At 35.1% G+C, this 21,534-nt stretch overlaps 1 protein-coding gene across 1 annotated transcript in view; it reads right to left on the bottom strand.

Annotated features, from left to right (window-relative positions):
* Window positions 1–21,534, bottom strand: part of NFIA (nuclear factor I A) — a 468,951-nt gene that overhangs the window by 446,335 nt on the left and 1,082 nt on the right. The window contains exon 2 of the mRNA XM_042782438.1: window positions 16,719–17,250. Coding sequence (XP_042638372.1) covers window positions 16,719–17,250 — 532 coding nt within the window. The remainder of the gene's footprint in view (window positions 1–16,718; window positions 17,251–21,534) is intronic.

Here is a 21,534-nt window from a genome sequence, read left to right as displayed (position 1 = left end):
TGGGGCAATCTACTTCCGTAGTGATACTGCCTTGGAAACCCAAGGAGGGGTCGCTATGAGTCGGGGCCGACTCGACGGCATATAACAACAACAACAACATATATATATATATATGCTTTAATTCAGTCCTGAGTCAAACACTCAAAAACTATTTTAAATGTTACTTAGTTCATTAATATTATAAGCCTCTCCAATTTTTGTTTTGTTCAACAGATTCTCCAGCAAGCCACCAGTTCAATGGAGAGATTTGAACCCATATCTGTGTGGGATACACAAAAACTAATAGGACCTTGTCCCTGCTCACAGAGAAATCAGAGCCCAATTTGGAAGACAGATGTACACAGACAATTTTATTATGATACAAGAAGTATTAATGGTGAGTACTAATAAAGTGTTAACAGAATACCAAGCATGGCAACACAGTCAAAGAGCCTTTAGCCCACCCTTCGGGGTAAAGTTTTCCTTGAGGAAATGATATTTCAGCTGAGTCTTAAAGTATAAATTAGTCAAATAAAGATGGCTGAGGACAGTTCAAGCAGAAGAAATAATATGAAGAAACAAATACATATATAACTGTTGTTGTTTTGTGCCTAGAGTCAACTTCGACTGATAGTGACCTCTGATGACAAAGAACTGTCCATAGGGCTTTCTAGGCTATTAACTGTGGGAGCATCACCAAGTCTTTCTCCCATGGAGCCTCTGCATAGGTTCAAACCCCAACCTTTGGGTTAGCAACTGGGTGCTTAATTAGTTGTGCCACCAGAGCTCATTACACATACACTACAGTAAAAATTTGGGTGGAGACTTATGTGACAAAAGGCAGGAAAACCAGAGAGTCCTGATTGCTCCAAGCACCAAAAATTTTGTGTCTTTTCATATGTGCTCTCAAGCGTTTAACTCAATCCAGAAAGGAACTGTATCCACTTGAATCTTCCCACATTTGTCTAAATATACCTTGCCTTTATTTAAATATTGTATCAATTATCTTGACAGAACAAGAATATTTCGTAGTAATGCATAGCACTGTTAAAGGGGCCTTGTACAAGTCATGCCACAACACTAAATTTCTTAAATCCTTCTCAGACTTCAGTTCCTACCTCTGAAAGTTCAAGAAATCAAAGATCCAAGTCTGATGCGTTAGTTTATTGAAACATCACCCTGGTGGGAATACACAATTGGAGATTAATTCCAAATTTAAAGACAATCAATCCTTTATCCAGATGTTAGTCAAAGAGAGAATGAGGATACTCGGAAACAATTTCCTTCTAAATAACAGATTTTTAAAAAAATAAGTAGAAGAGTGTGTAAATGGCATTAATGTGGATTCACAATTCTAACCTGAAAATATATATTTGAGATGCATATGGCATTACTGGTGGCTTTTTATTATTGAAGTATTTCATTGTATTCATATTATAAGATGAAATGAGAGGTTAACGAAAACAGAAAAAGGACAAAGCTGTGAAAATACCATTCAAGATTACAAGAAAACAAAGTGGGGGTGGGAAAGAAATCAGGCGAATCTAAAGATTAGTAGGAAAAACAGCAATATTCAAACTTTATAAATTCTCATTATTCAAATTAAGACACTGTTATAATGAATGAAACAACAGGTAATGTTAAAAGCATCAGGTAAATTTCGATATTCATATACAGATGGCTGATTTAATTGGAAGACAACACAGTTTTCTCTTTCCCTGGAGGAACTCTACTGCTAACATCCCATGAACTATATCAAGTTTACTTCACTTCTCTTGCTGACTATAAAACAAAGAAATCTGTCTTGAGTTTCATGATGTCCCACATGTTACTGTGACTAATCCCCAACCATTTTTATTTACAGTGTTGAGAATGAGTTTCTATGACAATCCCATGCCATTCTAAATGTTACACACACATTTTCTGCTTTTTGAAAATAATTACAGAACAAATCATTTTTTTGTGTGTTCTCTCAGAGACATACATATATTAATGGCCACAGATACAGCTTTCACTTTCAGATAAAACAACAAGCAGATATAACATAGCAGAAAAAATTCCAATATCCACTGTTTGGGACCATCGGATTTTTGTTTTTGTACTTGTTTTGTATTTTATTTATCAGACATGCAATAGTTCTTCTCTTTCCTATCACCATCTGTACACATTTTCCCAAAAGACTCTCACAGCTGTCCCATTAACACACTCACACACGCACTCACACATACACATCTTACAAGCTTTCTGTCTGAATGGAATACTTATTATAAAGGCAAAGCAGTTTGAGACCTGGAACACCTTAAAATCCACTTCAGTGTAAAAGTCTCAAGACTGCTAACTCACTTCCGAGAGGGAGAAAAATAGGGAATCTGTGTGGCTACGCTACTGGGACTTGGCCGTGATTTAGGAACTATTACCAACTGCCAAATGAATTCACTACGGCTTGCTATCCAAGGCCTTTCCTTCCTCTGTTTTTCACTCCCTCATTTTCCTGCTGTTAAGTTTTCCTATAACTCTACTGGTTTCATATTTCAGCATTACTAGAAGGATGCCCTTAAAAAAAGAAATAGAACTTTTCTATGCACCATCAGTTTTCTTTTCTTCTTTTTTTGAGAAAACACACTACAGTGGAGTGTTAAATAAAAAAACCACCTGCACCCTACTCACTGTCCTCCTGGATTTTCTCTACATTTACATAGGTATGTTTGATATAAAAAAGCTCAAAATTTAACACTTAATGGAAGGATAATTAAAAAAAGAATTCTTCAATATACACTTGTGCAGTAAAAAAGCAACACAAAAAACAGGTTCTGTGTATGTTTAAAACTTTATTCGGGATATTAGTAGGAAAGACTCTACCTCTAAAAACAATTAAGAGCTTTTAAATCAGAGGCCATCACACATAGGATGGCATCAACTCATCTCACTCTATTTTCCTCATTTTTGTATGTTTGGAATCTAGCTCAGGGCTTCGTACGCAGTAAACCCTCAAAACAACTTTTCTGAACTTAACTACAGATGACATGGTAAAATTTGTCAATAAAGGCAATCAAAATAACTTTTCTATGCCAAAACCAACCAGCAAACATCCACCCACCTTGATGCAAATGGTAATAAGGGGCAACTACTGCTATCCAGTTCACACAAGAATTTTTCAGCTCAGAGCTCCCGGAATACGTGGACTCAGTTCCCTCACCTGTAAAATAAAGGCCTAGGATTCTAAGTTTCCTTTAAAATATGAAACTCTAAATCTAGTAAGAAAACAGAAAAGCCTCTAGTTTCTCACAATTAAACTCCAGAGAAAACAATGGCTTTTTGAGCATAATTATGTACATACAGAGAATACTTTTTAGCCCATCCATAAATTCAGAAGCAGAACTTAGAGGGTCTGATGTACATTGAGGAATACATTAGAGGAAAAAAATGGGCTACAGAAGGATTCCATCTAGTTATAAATCCTAACCACTTATTAACCACATAACCTTGGACAACTGACTCAGTCCCCCTCTGACTCTGTTTCTGCAACCTGAATAAAAGTAATAATAAAAGCTCCCCTACATATAACAACAACAACCACCTAAAATTTAAGGTTTGTATGAAGCGCTAATAAAACATTGTATAAGAAAAGATAATTCAAGTATCATCAAGGTTAAGAGCACAAGTCCAGGATCCGATGGATTTGGCTTGAATCCTGGCTTTGCCACTTTTGACTATGAGTGGTTACTAACACTCTCTGAACCTCTGATTCCTGAGTAACAGGAATAATGCACAACAAAAGTCATCTACAGTCTCTACTCCCTCCACGATCCAACATGTAAAATTCTACAAAACTTGGAGAAGTCCAAAGGGAAAATAAAATTAAAACAGAGAACCCACCTCCCCCACGCACACACACAGAGACACAAACCCCAGAAACTCATATCCATAATTCAAAAAACCCAACAAAGTCACTCCTAAGAAATGGTACCCAGAAAAGCAAACTATATGAATTGCTAAGTATTTAAAGAGTTTATAATAAATCATCTTATTTCAAGGCAGAATCTCATTCAAACTACCTTGACACTATGTATCCTAGTCTTGAAGCTACCTAGGGAATACCGTTCTTGATTTACAAAATGGACAAAAATTTAAAAATTTATCAAGTATAAATGATTTTATGGAAAGTTCAACAGGACAGAGATTTAGGTTCTTTGTGGGTTTTTATTTTCTCAAAATGGGAAAAATATTTTCTATGAAGAGTAGCAAAAGCTCCATCTTTGACGCCTTATTTTAAAACAGGTAGAGGTTCCAATGCTAAATGAGCAAAAGGTCTGAGAAAGAAAAGAGGTAAGTATCTCAAACTCCACAAACATACTGAAACCACAACACCAGAATGCTCTGGTACAAAGCTCAACGAATTAATAAAGCTGCTTTGTTTTCATTTTTAAACAAGGTGATTTGGTAGTAAAAGATCAAATATGTGAATCCTTATTTTTCCCTAAACTGTTTTTCCCTCCAGAAATTCTGCTGTCTCATGGCATGGCTTCACTTATTCAACACCCCCTCCCAGCACCTCTAAGTCTCAATTGTAAATAAAGTAAAAAGCTATGCATAATCAGTCTTTATATAGCCAAACTGAGAATGTCTCTCTTTGAAGAATTACAAAGCTTTCTGTCTGAAACCTCTGACCTTTCTAGAGAAATCAGAGTTGCTGTAGTTTAAAAATGTAGGTGGTAAAAGTACAAAGGAATACATTTATCCATTTTGCATGTTTGTCATCTTTTTCTAAAACTATGAGCAAATATCTTTAGAACAATTAGTTCTTCAACTCTAACATTTAAGACTGTAATATCCTCATTCTCCAAAGAACTGTATATATCCTAGGTCCAATGAGATGTCATTTTTTTCTTAATTTCCATTTCTACTTCATTTTACTGAAAATCTAAAATAAATTCTGAAACCTTTTTTTAAATAAAAATAAGACTTCTATCCACACAGTAAGTGAGCTCAGACAATGATCAAAGTCTATTTAAATTGTTTAAAAACCACAAAATTCTTGACTGACAAGGGTAGGGAGACTTTCAAAAGTATTTTTAAAAGAAAAAAAAAGAATTCTTAATAAAAATCCTTGTCACATATTAAGAGGCTATACAATAAAAGTATTGCAATGACTATCTTTTCCTGACAGGAACATACAACAATAGTTATGCTGTTGAGCAGCATCCAGTTACAAAGACTTTATTCTCCGAAGTTACTTGAAACTACTCTCCAAAACAGAACCTCTACGGTTTAAAAGAAACGGGAGGAAGAAGGGCTTAATGAATCAATCAGAAACTTTAGTAACTCAGTTAATTTTTATATAATATGCATCCATGAAAAAATCTTGCTCTCTCTTTCCTGTAGAGTTGATTCCAACTCACAGTGACCCTTTAGGATAGGGTAGAACTGCCCACAGGGTATCCAAGGGTATAAATCTTTAAGGAATCTGATTGTTTCATCTTACTCCCACAGAGAGACTGGTGGATTTGAATCTCTGACCTTTAGGTTAGCAGCCAAGCATTTAATCACTGAACCACCAGGGTTCCTTAATTTTGCTCTAGTCATACAAAAATGCACACTTTTTATGCAAATAAGCTAAGCTTTTGCTAAATTCTTATCCAAACCCTGCTTCAACCTAATAGTTTGTAACCCAATTATATTTTAATTCCAATTTCTTAATGCTAAAACCATATTCTCAAGACCACATGATTTTTGATCGATTAACAATATGTTAAAAATCTACTATTATTTAGGAACTGAATTCAGCATAAGAAACCTTTATTGTTTTCATTGCCAACCTGCTATTATATCTGAGTCCATATGAATCTGTATGCTATTTCATGTTCTTATGATATACAATATCTTAATTACTCATTTTACAGTAAGATCTTTTAGCATCTCCATCTCATTCATTTGGAATGTTAAAAAATGCCAGAAGAAAAAGCTTGATGTCATCTTGAAACTGAAATCCATCTGTCTATGGCCTTTCTTTGACTTTTACTCCTTCTGTAGCCAAAATTTCCACAAAAGTTGATGAGAATTTGTCAACCTAAGGACTTGTACTGTCAGCTCCTTTGAAAGGCAATGGGAATCATTGAAAGTGACAATAATGGATCCTGTAAGTCTATGGTTCGAACCCACCAGCTGCTCCACAGAAGAAAGACGAGGCAAGATGCTTCTGTAAAAATGTGCAACCTTGGAAACCCATTGGGGGTTGTTATGAATGAACTCCACAGCAGTGAGGTGGGTTTTTTTTTAGGGGGGGTTAGGTACAAAATGGAGCCCTGGTGTCGCCATGGTAAAACTCTCAGCTGCAAACCAAAAGGGCAGTGGCTTGAACCCACCAGCCAATCTACTGGAGAAAGATGAGGCATGCTGCTTCCATAAAGATTTATAGCCTTGGAAACCCTATGGCACAGTTCTGTTCTGTCCTAAGGGTCACTGTGAGTTAGAATTGACTGGACAGCAATGGCTTTGACTTTTTGGGTTTCTGTTAGATACAATATTCATTTTATACAGGAGCCTTAAATTAAATAGCTAACTCTTTTTAAATTAAAATACACAGAATTGTAAATGCTTTTAATAGTGGAGGGGGAAAGAGGCAGGCACATATCACCACAGAAAATATAGTCCTGAGTTTCTGATATTAATGTATCTCTAACTTTGATAATTAAATCAATATTGGTATTTTAGCACCACAAAGTACATATTATTCACTGAAAAATACCTTTCCCTACCAAAACTTACCACTCAGATAAAGCTATATGACTCACCATAGATACATCTTGCTCAACAGCGTGAACATGTTGCACTACCCAATCACAGGCTGGCAAAATTACAAAAGGAAATAAAATCACCCAAACCATAGCAACAAAGACAGTGGTCTGACAATCGCAGATGGTACACAGACCGACGTAAACATTTTTAAATAGTACTCATTTTTGAAATGTCTGTCATTTTTATTTCACCTTACTTTTTGAAATCCAAATGCATTTTTCTAAAGTCATTAAAATTTTTATATGAATATATATGCTTACAAAACTGTTTATGTTGGGAAACTCACAAGTTATTTGGGACCACTAAAAGCACTGAGCAGAGGCATTAAAAAGGTAGGCAGCATTAGGGGTATAAAACCAAAAAAAAAAAAAACCAAACTCACTGGCGTCAAGTCGCTTCCGACTCATAGTGACCCCTCCGTGACTTTCCAAGGCAGTATCTCTACAGAAGGAGATTGCCCAATCTTCCTTCCGAGAAGTGGCTGACAGGTTTGAACTGCCAACCTTCTGGTTAGCAGTCAAATGCCTTAGGTACTATGCCACCAGAGCTCCCCTAAACAGGTGGAGCACTGGGCAATTTTAGGGCAGTGAAACTATTCCCTGTGATACTCTAATGGGCATTATGCATTTGGCAAAGCCCATAGGACATACAACAGGAAGAGCTAACCCTAATGCAAACTATGGATTTAACTTAATAATAATGTATCAATATTGAGTCATCAATTATAACAAATGTATCATACCAATGGAAGATGTTAATAATATGGGAACTCTGTACTTTCTGTATAATTTTTCTATAAACATAAACTGCTCCAAAAAATAAAAGTCCATTTAAATATTTTTAAGGTAAGCAGAATGGAATCGCATGCAGAGAACAAGAGAATATCAGTTCCATTTTTTTGTATTCCAATCTTCTTATTTTCCAATTTAATCAATTACATTCACACACCTCAGTTTTCTCTTTCCAACATAATTGGTATTTCACAACTCTGGTATTTCACAACTCTGTCTTTAAGATTTATCAATTTTTTTAAAAAAAAAAGAAAGTTAAATTGCTATTTTATTTAAGTTCAGTAGCTTACTTTTTAAATTACCCTTAGGAAAATTAATATAATAGCATACAGATCATATTTATTGGTCATTGTTCCTATTTACAATTACAAAGTTCATGTAGATAAGGCTTTGAGCTTTTACACTGAAGTCATTAAGAGTTACTCGTCTAAGTTTTAAGAAATAAAAATAAAGCTCAGTCCCTGAAGGGAATTAAGATGAAACCTGTCTTCATTTTTTAATTTTTCTCCTTTCTATTTCAAATTTTGAAATATTTTAAAAATTAATAAAATTCCATTCTCTTCTCAAAAATTTGATTCTTGCTTTCTTTTAAATAATAGTACACAAAGCTAGAATCAAAGAACCTTTCTGGAGCAAAGTAAATTTTAAATGGCAAAATCTAATCATTAAGGGAAGTTAGAAATATATATATTTCTATCTTGTTCATATAAGAAAACATGCACAAAAATCTGCATAGTACAATATTTTCACTTTTTAAATAATGCTTGCTTTAATTTTCAATGATGTCCCAAAGCATCTAGAATCAATTAATATAGCCTTACCAAAAAAAAAAAAAAAAAAACTTAATGCTTCTATTCACTACATTTCACCATTCTAAAACAAGAAAGAACAAGTCATTCCAGATTTTTTACCCCACTATGACAAGCATAAGACCACTGCTCTCTCTCCTAACTGAGCGAGGCCTCATTCTATGGCTGAATTCAACGGTAAAATAGATCCACGGAAAGGGTTTGGATTCAACAGATCTGAATTCAACAGTAAAACAGAACCATGGTTTTGATTTTGACTTTTTTTTTTTTTGACCCTTTGATCCAAAATGGGTGTGTGATGCCATTTAAGTGACATCCAACCCTAGACAATAGGATGTACAAAAAGGGTATGAAAGGAACTGAGTTATTTAAAAATCATAAGGTTTAGAATCAGAAGGTCTGGGTTTGAACTTTGCTTTGCATTAGTCACTTGACCACTCAAAGACCCTACTCTCACCTGTATAAAGTGGGGAGTACATTACTTATTCACAGTACTGCTACAAAGCAAAAAAAAAAAGGGGGGGGGCGGAATAAGCTACCATACATGGCAGGATTTAGCACAGAGCATGCCTCAGAACAGACATACAATATAAGTTCTTTCCCTTCCTTTCTTCCTTTCTTTCATACTCCTTTTCTCTATCCTCAATTGATCTAGGTCCAAAATATCTACCAGTAGGAAAATACTTGAAAGACACAAAGAGAAATAAGTTTGAAATTCTCAGACAAAGAGCATTTAAGCTATTCCACTTTAATCTCCAATGATTTTTTAACATATTCTGAATTTGGGGCTAGCAATATATTACATGTTGAATAAGACCAAAACACACACACACCCCAAAATCACAACACAAATAAACTTCTTTCTCTCAATTTTATCTTATTAAATGGGCTTGTTCTACAGACAGAAGATCAAGAATATCCTCTGCTACAGGCGGGTGCTGCAATTTGTCATTTGTTCAACTTATTCCTTTGCCTCATAAGCCATGTTCACTTAACTAAAACATTAATAGGAAAAGTAACTCCAGTGGATAAAATATTTTATCCAATGGAGATAAAATACCTATTTTATCCAATAGAATTATCAAAAAACTTGAAGAATTAGTTTCTGATATTTGGAGTAAAATATTAGGGGGGAGAAGGAGTCATTTCGACCTAAGCTGAATTCTGGCAAGTTCAGGGACACTCAAGTTTGGATCAATAAATTGAATCTTACAGTTGCCTCAGTATGAGAGAAGTAAAAAGTTGTTGCTGTACATGACACGTTTATAAGCAAAACAGTATAACTAGTAACTATTTTCATAGCTCCTTTTCCAAGTTTATGTGTATTAAAGTGTCTAACTGGACACCTACACTCCAAAAGGAATGATAAAACTTCTCTTTATAAAAATTTGAATAGAAACTCCCAAAGCCCCAAACAGTCTTTTAGTCTGAAACAAATTATGCAAAAAATTGTGAAGAGATGGACTATAAAATTCTCCATGTGATATCTCACTGCCCAGTTTCCCTTTACAGTCATTACTTAAACCAAAACACTTTTTAGAGCATCTCCATTTGTGATTAAGTTTGTGGATTTATGTTTCTCTGAACAAAACAAGCTAGCTCATTCATTCTCTTCTTCCTCCATCTGATTTCTTCTTTCTCCTTCCTCATCCCCCAAGACTTTGCAATTTATGATATATTTAAAAACTTTATCTAACCTCTAAATAACTATGTGAATCATAACAAATTATGGATAACACTGTGAAGAATGGCAATTCCGGAACACTTAATTGTGCTCATGCAGAACCTGTACATAGACCAAGAGTCAGTCATTCAAACAGAAAAAGGGGATAGTGCATGGTTTAAAATCAGGAAAGGTGTGCATCAGATTGTACCCTTTCACCATACTTATTCAATCTGTATGCTGGGCAAATAATCTAAGAAACTGGACTATATGAAAAAGAATGAGGCCTCAGAATTGAAGTAAAACTCATTAATGACCTGTGACATGCAAATGGCACAACCTTGTTGCTGAAAGCAAGTAGGACTGGAAGCATTTACTGATGACAATCAAAGACTACAGCCTTTGATCTGTTCAGGGTGGCTTATACTTCAACATGAAGAAAACAACAATCCTTACAACTGGACCAATAAATAACATCGTGATAAACAGAGTAAATATTGAAGTGGTCAAGGTTTTCATTTTACTTGGATCCACAATCAATGCCCATGGAAGCAGCAGTAAAGAAATCAAATGACATATTGCACTGGGCAAATCTGCTGCAAAAGACCTCTTTAAAGTGTTGAAAAACAAAGATACCACTTTAAGGACTAAGATGCACCTGACCCAAGCCTTGGTATTTTCAATCGCCTGATATGCATGCAAAAGCTAGAAAATAAGGAAGATTGAAGAAGAATTCTGCCTTCAAAATAGGGTGTGGAGAAGGGTACTGAACATACCACGGACTGCAGGAAGAAACAAATCTGTCTTGGAAGTATGGCAAAATACTCCTTAGAAGCAAGGATGGCAAGACATTATCTCACGTACTTTAGACATGTTATCAGGAGGGACCAGTTCTTGAAGAAGAACATCATGCTTGGTAGAGTAGAGGGCCATAGAAAAAGAGGAAGACCCTCAATGAGATGGACTGACACAGTGGCTGCAAAAAATGGGCTCAAATATAACAATGATTGTGAGGAAGACACAGGCCGGCCAGTGTATTGTTCTGCACACAGGGTCACAATAAGCTGGAACCCACTAAAGAGAACCATAGGGAATGCACTACTAAAATGGTAATAAACCCATGTTTAGCACATTTACTGAAGCCAATCTGTATTTTATGCATTTTCTTCTATTATAATTCTCAAAATTGTTTTCAAGAATCTATATTGACATTTGTGAGCAATTAGAATTGTTACTGCTTCTGTGCAAGACTTAAAAAGCCAACAGGCTGTTGTTCTGTGTCCTCTGGAAGCAGCTTGAGGTCTTAACCATGTGAAACACCCAGTCCTACTGTGTACAGCAGTGACCACAACAAAGGCTGTGGTTTCTCCCACACTAGTCTTAAATAGGTTTAAATTAATGCTATTCATCACTGGCTGGAAAACAAGACAAGGCAAATCCAAGCCAGCAGCATTAGGAAATTTTCTTACCAACACTGAAACCTCATAGTCATAAATGAACTGACCTCCATTCAAAGGTTTACTACTGAACAGCTATACACTCTTTGACTTTGACTTTTCATCTTTATCACTACATTCTAAACAAAGGGCATTGTTACTACCCTCAAGGTTTACCGAAAATACTTCAGCGTATAAAAGCCACGTTTATCTCAAGTTTGTTCATGGTTACTGCTATCTCCTTTAAAGAATAAATAAATAAATAAATATGCAAATCTGTACCTAGCTCAATAATTTATAGGAGATCAATCAGTCACAAAATCTATCTTAGCTTTTATTTAAGGTTAGTGTTAGAATTTGAGAATTTATAATTACTCTCTTAATTTTAAATATAACAGTATCTCATTCTTAATCCTTTTTCAAATGTGCTTTATCATTACAAATCAGAGGTATTAACTGCACAACTTTTTATTGGGGAGTTTATTAAGGTATTAAAGGAGTTTAATTACATAATGCATTGTCCTAGGCTTAAGTATAAACACACAAAGGCACACCTGCTAAAAAATATATTGAATATATTTTGGATGTACGAGACTGCCTCAAACTGAAGTGGGAAGTTACCTGAAAATTATAATTAATTTGGCATAAAAATCATAAATTGTTAACAATCTAACATTATTCATTAAAAATTTTCTATAATAATTATTCTATGTACACTGGGAACCCTGTCCATGTAGTTACCACTGTATTTAAAGTTATAGCTTTGTTAAGAAGAATCATTCCCACTTCTCTAAACAGCACTCTGTGTACAGCTTGGATATGCACACACATGCACCCAAAGCACACACACGCTCATATACAGACACTCCTGATCTTACACCTGCTCTGAAGCAGTAGGAAGTGAATTCTCAATCTGTCAACATGACCATCTGGTCTATCTGCATATCACGGCTTTCTCTGTTACTATATGAAGGAATGGCAATCACAAAGCAAAATAAAACTAAAATGCACCTGAATGGGAGCATCTCTCTTTTGATTTAAATGAAGTAATACATGGCACAGCAGAGCAAAACTAGCAGTAATCTAAATAACTTTAAATGAGCATTCATGACACCATAATTAAGTGAACAATATGGTACAAGTAATGTGATAATCAGTAACTCTGTCACACGGCTGTACAGTACAGGTATCAGGATTCCAAGACACCGCAACAGCTCTTTCAGTGAGTGACAGGACCTTTGCTATTTCTGGTCCAAGTAGAACTAACTAGAGATAGTAAGAATTGGGGGTGGGCGGGGGGAGACAGAGGGACACAGAAGCAATCAGTAACTATTGACCTAAAGGATTACTGTGCAAAAACGTTCACTTTCTACCTTATAACTAACAAGTACTCCTGCCATCATTAGGACAAATTCAATTCACTCTGACACTGGCTAATTGACAATTACAGCAATTACCTGACAACTTTTGGTCATTTATTAGTCTTTCAAAGTTATTTTAAGACTGCTAAAAATACTTCCGATCTTAGACAATCCTTCATTGCAAAAAGTAATGATGTTCATTGTGATTTAGCTTTTGGGCCTAATGCCACTTAAAAATTAGCAAAGGTCTTAGTTGAATTAAATATAATTCCATTTGTTTCACTTTACTTTTGAAATGTCTCCACACAGCTGCCCCAGAGCTTTTTATTCTACCCTACAGCAGGTAATAACTTTCAAAAATAAATTGTGACATTCTGTGGCCTAGGTACTACAACCTACCTCTCTCCAAATGATGATGTATCATTAAAAAGTCTAACCTCTCACAAAATTTAACTAACCCAACTGAGCCTCCATCTAGAATCTGATTACATTACCAGAAGTTATACAGAGGCAGTTGGGGTGGGGGAACTCTCCAGAAAGTTCTCGGTTGAGTGCCTACTAATGAACAAAGGTTAACTTTATCTAAAAGGTCAAATGCCTGGTGGCTAAGGTTATGACCTTAACAACTTAAATTGTGACCTTGCCACGTGCCGGGTATATTGTAGATTCTGATACAGATCATCTGGTAAAGACTGGTCATAAATTAGCTTTACTGTTAGTCACTCACAAAGAAAACTATGTTCCACAATACCATAATATTTCCAAGTAGTCATATGATACATGAGAAGGACAACTCAAATACAGACCAAATTAAGGGCATAAACTGGTTTTACTCTTTTACACTTCTACCGAGATGAAATCCTCAGGCTTGTGGAATCGGATTTCATTATACTGTTACTGTTTATCAGCCACAAAAATTCACACAGTTCTGACGCCACTTGGAGAAAAAACTGGAACACAGTTTACGTATTATATTTTAGCATCTCAAAAAGTCATAGAATAAATCACCATTGCTTTTTTAAAAAAGTAACTGATTCTGCATTAGCTTCCAGTGTTTATATGTGTTCTAAGATTTCAACTTCCTACCAAAGAACAGGCCTATACATTAATAATCACTGCACACAGTTTTAGACAGAAAAGATAGCATTTTTGTGACCATCTACGGGGGGGAAAAACAGGCAAGAAATAAATTTACAACATTTTAAAAGAAAGAGAGAAAAAAATGCATTATAGGTGAGAAGGCCACAATGGTTTTGGCATGTATCTGGAAGCACGTTTCAGAGTCTCTGCCTCCTGCCAATACTGGCAAGTTCTCAAAACTTTTACGGAGGTAAAAACATTGTTTAGTGTTTACAAACCTTTAGTATTATAACAGATGCTTGTCAAATCAGTTGTATGTAAGTTAACTGATCTACCTCTTATTTGTATTGGCAGCTTCCCTTCCACAAATAACAGGTCTCTAAATCTCTTAAATCAAATGTGAAATATTTTCAGACAAAAGGCCCTTAATATTTTCTTTTGCAATCTTCCTGTTGCGCACACGGAGAGACAGCCATTACTGCGGTCCTGTGAAAACCAATGGCCTAACACTTGGCTGGCATTCAGGTATAACAAGGGATTCTGGGATACATCAGGAAAACCAAACCGAAAGGTAGTCTGATCCATGTTGCTGTCAATAAATCTTTTATAAGCAATAAGAATGCTAACTCTCTTAAGCAACCTTCTAAATTTCATTTTAACAACATAACCCTTTAGGTATTGAAACACCCAGCAACTGTGTTCACTCAAAGATTTGAAGCAACAGCATAATAACAAACCATTAATGACAGAAGAGAATACATTTAATGGAACAGCCAGAAAGCTTGCATTCCTTTAAACATATTGGAAATGTTTACGTGAAATACTTAGAACAGATACCACTCACGCTGATAAAAACTTAAATCTTAACAGGCATGTCATTTAGATGTTATCTTGAAAGGTAGCACAAACTGTGACCTGGTCACCCGCTGGCACACTCAAGTTTCTATGCTGGAGAATTTATTATAATTTATAAATTATTCACTCTTCTAAATATCCAAAAGATAAATATAAGACTTTAAAGAGGGTTTCGTGGAAGCACTTACAACATCCATACTTTTGGTGTGCCTTGCCTTTATCAATAAGAATCTGCATTTATGTATGCAAATACATGGGAAAAAATTCACTTTGCTCTTTCAATACACAAACAAATGAACAACAGGGTTAAAAGGGGGGGGGCTATTTTTTCCTTTTTAGACATCAGTTGAGAGATCTTGTCTTTTAATTTATTCTACCGAGAACTGGCTAAAGCAACAAGCACTTCTTATCATTAAGTATACATTTTCAAAAACCCAAATATTTGAAAAACTTACAGATTACATCCTCTAAAATACTCATCTATCCCCTGCCAACAGAATGCAAATGATGATGGGACATGCGTGCAAAGTTAATTTCTCCAGTTTCTTATGCAAGGACAGATGGATAACAAAAGTTCTCTTTCTAAAACATACATTGAGAAAAATAATAGAGAATAGGATATCAGCTGACTTTAAAAACTAAAAGAAGCTCTGGTGGCGTAGTGCCTAAGGCATCTGACTGCTAACCAGAGGGCTGGTGGTTCAAACCCACCAGCCACTCCTCAGAAGGAAGATGGGGCAATCTATTTCTGTAGTGATACTGCCTCAGAAACCCAAGGAGGGGTCGCTATGAGTCGAAATCGACTTGATGGCAATGAGTTATATTTAGAGTTAAAAACTAATATTTTCAGAAATCAGAACAGGGCTGATTTTGTTAGGTATCATCTTTGCTCCTTTTGTGAAAAAATAGATTAAGTGTATGAATCCCCAAACAGCCTACTGGTAGGGTACCATAACCTTCTTTCTTCTATCTGGCTCAAGTAACTGCCATGAAGGTAATCTAGCAAGACGGACATGTACATATAAAAGTCAACAAGTTACACAAGACCTAAGCTTTCACGTAACACAATGAGCCTTTTGTCTAAAACAAGACTAAAGGAACAAAGTAGAAATGCATTATTTTATCCAGTTCTCAACAGTTTTATCCTAAATGCTATTCCAAACACAGTAACATGCACAAGTAACACGCTTTGAAAACAGCGGTAAAGCAATAAAGAATTTTATAACAATCAAAGCAACACACTAAATCAATTACCAATATCGATTTCCCAATGTGTTCATTCACTATACATTTGGTTACTTTTAATATTAACCTCTCCATCAATTATTTAAAGAATTGGTTTCTTTGTTTCCCTTCATATCTCAGACAATTCTAAGAACTTTAGATTAAAGCTACTAAGTTGGTATATTAATGTAATTATTTTTTCTTCATAAAGGACCAGCAATTTGATAGTAACCTTACCTCCCACTCCTTTCTAATTGGCAAGGGGTTCAAAAGGCCCCAGTAGGTTAAAAACACTCCCAAAAGAAAAGCACAAAAATATTGCCTCACTACCAAACTAAAGACTTTTTAACCAGCTCACCTGCCATTTAAAATACACTCTTTTCTTACAAGGGCTTTCATGAAGTGTCTCTCACCTACCATCAAAAAAGGTGGTTTAAACATATCATGCACTTCTGATTACCAACACCTTTGATAACACTACTTACCAAAAGAAATCAACTTAGTGAGAATTCTCTCAAGGCTATTACTTTCCCACCTGAATGAAGGTGGTACCTCAGACACTCAGGGCTTCTGGCTGTTCTGACTTTGGTCTATCTCACAAACTACACTGTCTTTATGTATGTGGCCTACAACCTATGGAATTCAGGAACGGTTCTGCATAAACAGAAGTCACAGAAAAGAAACACAAGCAAGAAAGTGGAACAACTTCTCACCATTGCACTTACCTGCTGCATGCACAAAGTATGCCAAATATAAATCGAGTTCCTTAACAGAAACCCCTATGTGATGCGGCTGGACACAGAGCCCTGGATTCGAGCACTGTGGGGACTTTACAAGGCGCTCACCATCAGTACTTTCCAGCGGAATACCTTTAAATAAAATCACCATAACAAGGTCCAACCTCCAGACTTTATCTGCCTGGCGAAGGCAGTCAATTCTTCGCATCTTGCCTTTCTGGTCTGGGTTGGAAAGAACACAACATGGAGGTTTTTTTCCTGTAACTGTAAGAACAAAATCCTCTCGGTACTCGGGTCGGATATCTTTCCGTAACTTTGCCAGAAGTCTAGATGCCCATTTCTGCTTGACCTCTGGTTTTTCACTTAGCAACTCATCCTTCACTGCTCTCTCTTCTTCTTTTGACATACGTTTTTCATGTTTTTTGAAGTATTTTCGTTTTCGGGCCTGCAGGTTGAACCATGTGTAGGCGAAGGCTCGGACGTGGGGCAGAAGTGCTTCAATGAAAGGATGAAATTCATCCTAAAGAAAATGAATAAAAATAAAATATGAATATAATGGGAAAAAAATGTTTCTTTTAATAGTTACCTTAAAAAAATCTCATTTCACTTGAAATTTGATTCAAGTATTACATTATCAAAATCATACATAGAATTCCTACTGGCAGTTGGGAGAAAAAAAATAAAAACCAGCAGCATCATTTCTCTGATCTGAAGAAGAAAAGCATTGCTAAAAATTAAAAATGTCTTGAAATGTTTGCCACAGTGCACAAAGTTAGATCGTTAGGTCTAGTATCCAAATCTTTTAGATAGTAAGCAAAGTTTATCTAAATGCTTCTAACAATATATACTCTTAACCCTATTTCAAAGAAGGCATATCTAATTTTGCTCCAGCCTTGACCTCACTACTTGTAGTACAGCCAGGGCCCAGCCGCCAGATTGGCAAATCCTAAACATTTAGGTGCCAGTCAATGTTTATGGAAGTCTAAGAGCAAAATTCATCACCACAATCAATGAAAACAAAGACTTTTCCTCTAAAAATATTACATGTAGACTCTGATCTGTTTCTTATTCATCTTGGTAATATCTTAATTCCTCTTTTAAATATTATACTTGAACTTTTTCGGGGGGGTCAAAATCTTAGAAAAAATTGGCAGGTCTAAATACAAAATGATGAGAAACAAATTTTATATTCATTAGACTGAAATAAAAGAACAATGTCCAAGACATAACTGCTGATTCTATGGGAATTAATCAAAAAGAAAAAAGGAAAACAAAAAACAAAGAAAAGCATACATGCCAGATAGTAAACAGAATGCGTCACTGTGACAGCACTGCTGTTGCTTAATACATTTAATTTATTGATATGATTGTGAAAATCCTACAATAATCATCTATAAAGACAGAATCATTATTTAATTTTAAAAATAATATTTCAAGTATTTTCTCAAAGGGAAATGGAGGCCTTGGAATATTCATATTATGAGACTCCAGGAAAACTCTCTTGGTTGCCTCTTGAAATTCAAGTTATTTGAAAATAAAATTTAAATTAAACTATTTAAATTACTCTTCTATTTTACTCAAAATGTTTGATTTTTATACCTGGCATTTTCTTAGGAAACATAAATGTAAAATTAAATTTCAAAATTAAACAGTAACTTCCACAAGTCTTTCTGACTACATTTAACTGTTGATTAACTGACCCTCACTCATCTTACGTAACTTCTTTCTGTGTGTAACCTCCCTCAAAAGATAAATTATTTACTTTCAAATAAATAAGAATAAGAAAACCAAAAAGATATTTGATGATTTTTTTTAAGGATGTAGGACAGACAGTTATTATATAATACATTCTTTTTCAGTTTGTAATATCTTATCTACATATATACTTTGGAGGCACAAGTAACTGTAATGTCTACCATATGAGTACTATTAAAGCAATTATTAAATGTTTAAATGTTCAAATACAAACTAAAGTGAGAGGTTAAAATTCATAAAACATTTTAACAGTGAAGCTTCTTAAAATGTCGTAAATTATAAGCAATCATCTAAAGACTACAAAAAACTAGTTTTTTAAAATAAGTATATATTAATACATAATAAATCACTTCAATAACTGACGTTTAATTTTTTCCTCTCTGCACAAGTTTCAGGCTCTGTGTTTCAAGTTTAGTTCTGAACAGTGCTCTTTTTAATAAAAGAATCCAAAGGAGAAGAAATCAGTTTTCATAACATGTGTGCATTCTTTACGTAGAGGGGATATAGAGAAAAATCCAAGAATTATATTATTCTTTACCGTAAATCATTAACTTTAAGAAATTTCTGATGTTTGAGAACCTTTTTTACCCCTACTTTAGAAGAAATATTTGGGGGGGGGCACTTTTCAAGTCACAGTTTATCTGCTAAGGTATATGCCAAACCACAAAGCATTTAAACATTACTAAATTCTGAGCTCATCCTTGAAATGCTCTAAAATACATAAATTTTATGTTTGAAACAGTCCTTCACACTGGCTGATTTTCTTATATATACAGAACATGCTGGGGAACAAGGCTCAGAGGTATTATGCAAAGAACTCATGAAATGTACCTTAAACTACAAAGTGAGCTTTCACCAAAAAGAGGATTTCATTTTAAAGTCTCAATACCATTTTATAAAGCAAAGAATAACTTAGCTGCAAACAATTCATATTTATGTTCAACTTTATCTTATTAAAAAAACTTTATTAACGTTAATAAACATTTTAAATAAACGTTCTAGTATGACATTTTTGGTGTTCGAAGATCCTCCAAATATGCTGCTTAAAAAACTGCCAACTGTGTTCATTCGTGTTCAAGAGTATTCTGTTTACCTGCCAACCAAATGCCCATATATCTCATCATAAAGAGCCAACAGGGCCAACTATGTCAACTAGTCATTAAATATAATCTAAGTCCCTTCTCAAGTCATGATTAGAAGTATTCCAAAACATTAAAACTAAAGTATATCACTAGCTTGTAGGAAGTGTCCAAGAATAGCATAAATTATTTTAATTTTTTTAAAAAAAATCTTATATCATGTTGCTGCTCATATTGCCATAGCTGCACAATATTTCAAAATATTCACGAGAAAACAAAGAATATTTTATATAAGTACTCAGTGAGAAAGTTACAAGCCACCAATAAAATCAAACCTGAAAACCTGTTTCAAAAGCAGTATGACTTTGAATCAGTATCTTAAACGTTGATCTATTTGAAAGTAAGCCAAGTTTAAGAACCACTGAATGCTGATATTTCTGGAAACTAGTTATAAATTTTTGCTGGGTTATCATTATATGGCCAGATACATGGTTCAGTTATGCTATGCCCACATGGATTGAAATAAGGTATTTGGCATTTTCCTAGTCAAGTTTTTTGTTTTTAATTGTATATAAATAAATGGAGCTTGTCCTTTCATTTAGAGTACTTATATCACTGTACTTCCAAGATTTTTTTTAATGAGCAATAAACTAAGTTTTTCTTTCTAAAACTGGCATTAAAGCTTCATATATATTCCAGCAAGTTAAATAAATTGTAAATCAATTTTAAAAAGAAGAACTCATAAAATACAGGATCCCTCATTCACTATTCAGTGTACATTTTCTTCACAAATTGATATACTAAGTAACTATTTCTCTTAGTAGTGTTTGCAGAAGAAGGCCTAGGGAACGTATCAAACCCACTGCCAACTATGTAACACCAAAAAAAAAAAAAAAAAACTTTATTAATGTGATAATAGCTCATGGATCCAGAGAAGCCAACCTTGTTAAATACCTGACTATATCCTGGGCCTGCATGGATGCACAGGTATCCTCACACACGCATGATCCCAAAATATAAAATTATCTTTTCAGAGCTCATTTCAGAAGACGGTAATGTATCCGTTGGGGCCTTTCTGGCTATTGCAGAACACTAATATATTACCCACAAGTTCTGAATGTTGCAAACTTTTGTCTGCTAGAACTTAGTCTTCGAATCTCAGCATTTTCACTGTAGTCAGCAACTCATTCAAATTATCTTGCACTTTGCATCTTATCCATATGCAATTGTGAACCTTGCCAAAAGGGTTGGAAAAGTTTCATTCCATACTTCCACAAGTTACTAAAATAGGAAACTTGGAAGTTTGTTAAGTAAGGGGGGGGGATTTCACAATAGCTAAAAACAACTGCTATCCATTATTAATGCTAGGCCTAAATCCCAAACAGACCATTTCAACATAAAAGATGCATTTAAGAGTCTTCTGAGATCAAATAGCCGGTATTATTACTGTTAGATATTGCAATAAGAAGGGGTGTCGTATGGGAAATAAATTCACAATCCAGAGAGGAGAGGAAAAACTGTTGATACTTTTTAGCCTCCCAAAAAGTATTCTGGTTAAACCGTTATCTCCTGCTAAATGAAGGAAAGAACTGATAGCAGGTTTTTAAGGGAGTGGTGAATAAACATTTTATTTGAAGCACACAACTTCATCTAGGTGATTAATAGTTCGCAATGCACCAAAGTAATATGAAGGCTCACACTTTTTTCCCCAAAATTTTTGAAAACGCACAATCACTTTGACTTCACGCCTTTTCGTCAAAGAAAATAAATAATATATTCAAAGGGGACCAGATTTGGAGCCGCGAAGTAGCAATATTTTGCCTGGCGGTGGTGCAGACAAGGGAACACTGGAAAGGGAGGGCATGGAAGGGAGGGGTGGTGGGGCGAGGAAGACCCACTCTGCGAGTTGAGTCGGAGAGAAAAAGTTGCCCTCGTCCTGCGCGCAGAACGGCCGGAGCCCGGCGGCGGCG

Source organism: Orycteropus afer, unplaced genomic scaffold, assembly GCF_000298275.1.
Source record: "Orycteropus afer afer isolate SDZICR_OR568_19922 unplaced genomic scaffold, OryAfe1.0 scaffold00318, whole genome shotgun sequence".
NCBI classification, from domain to species: Eukaryota; Metazoa; Chordata; class Mammalia; order Tubulidentata; family Orycteropodidae; genus Orycteropus; species Orycteropus afer.
Note: the sequence above shows the minus strand (reverse complement) of the source record. Positions and strands in the feature narration are given on the sequence as shown.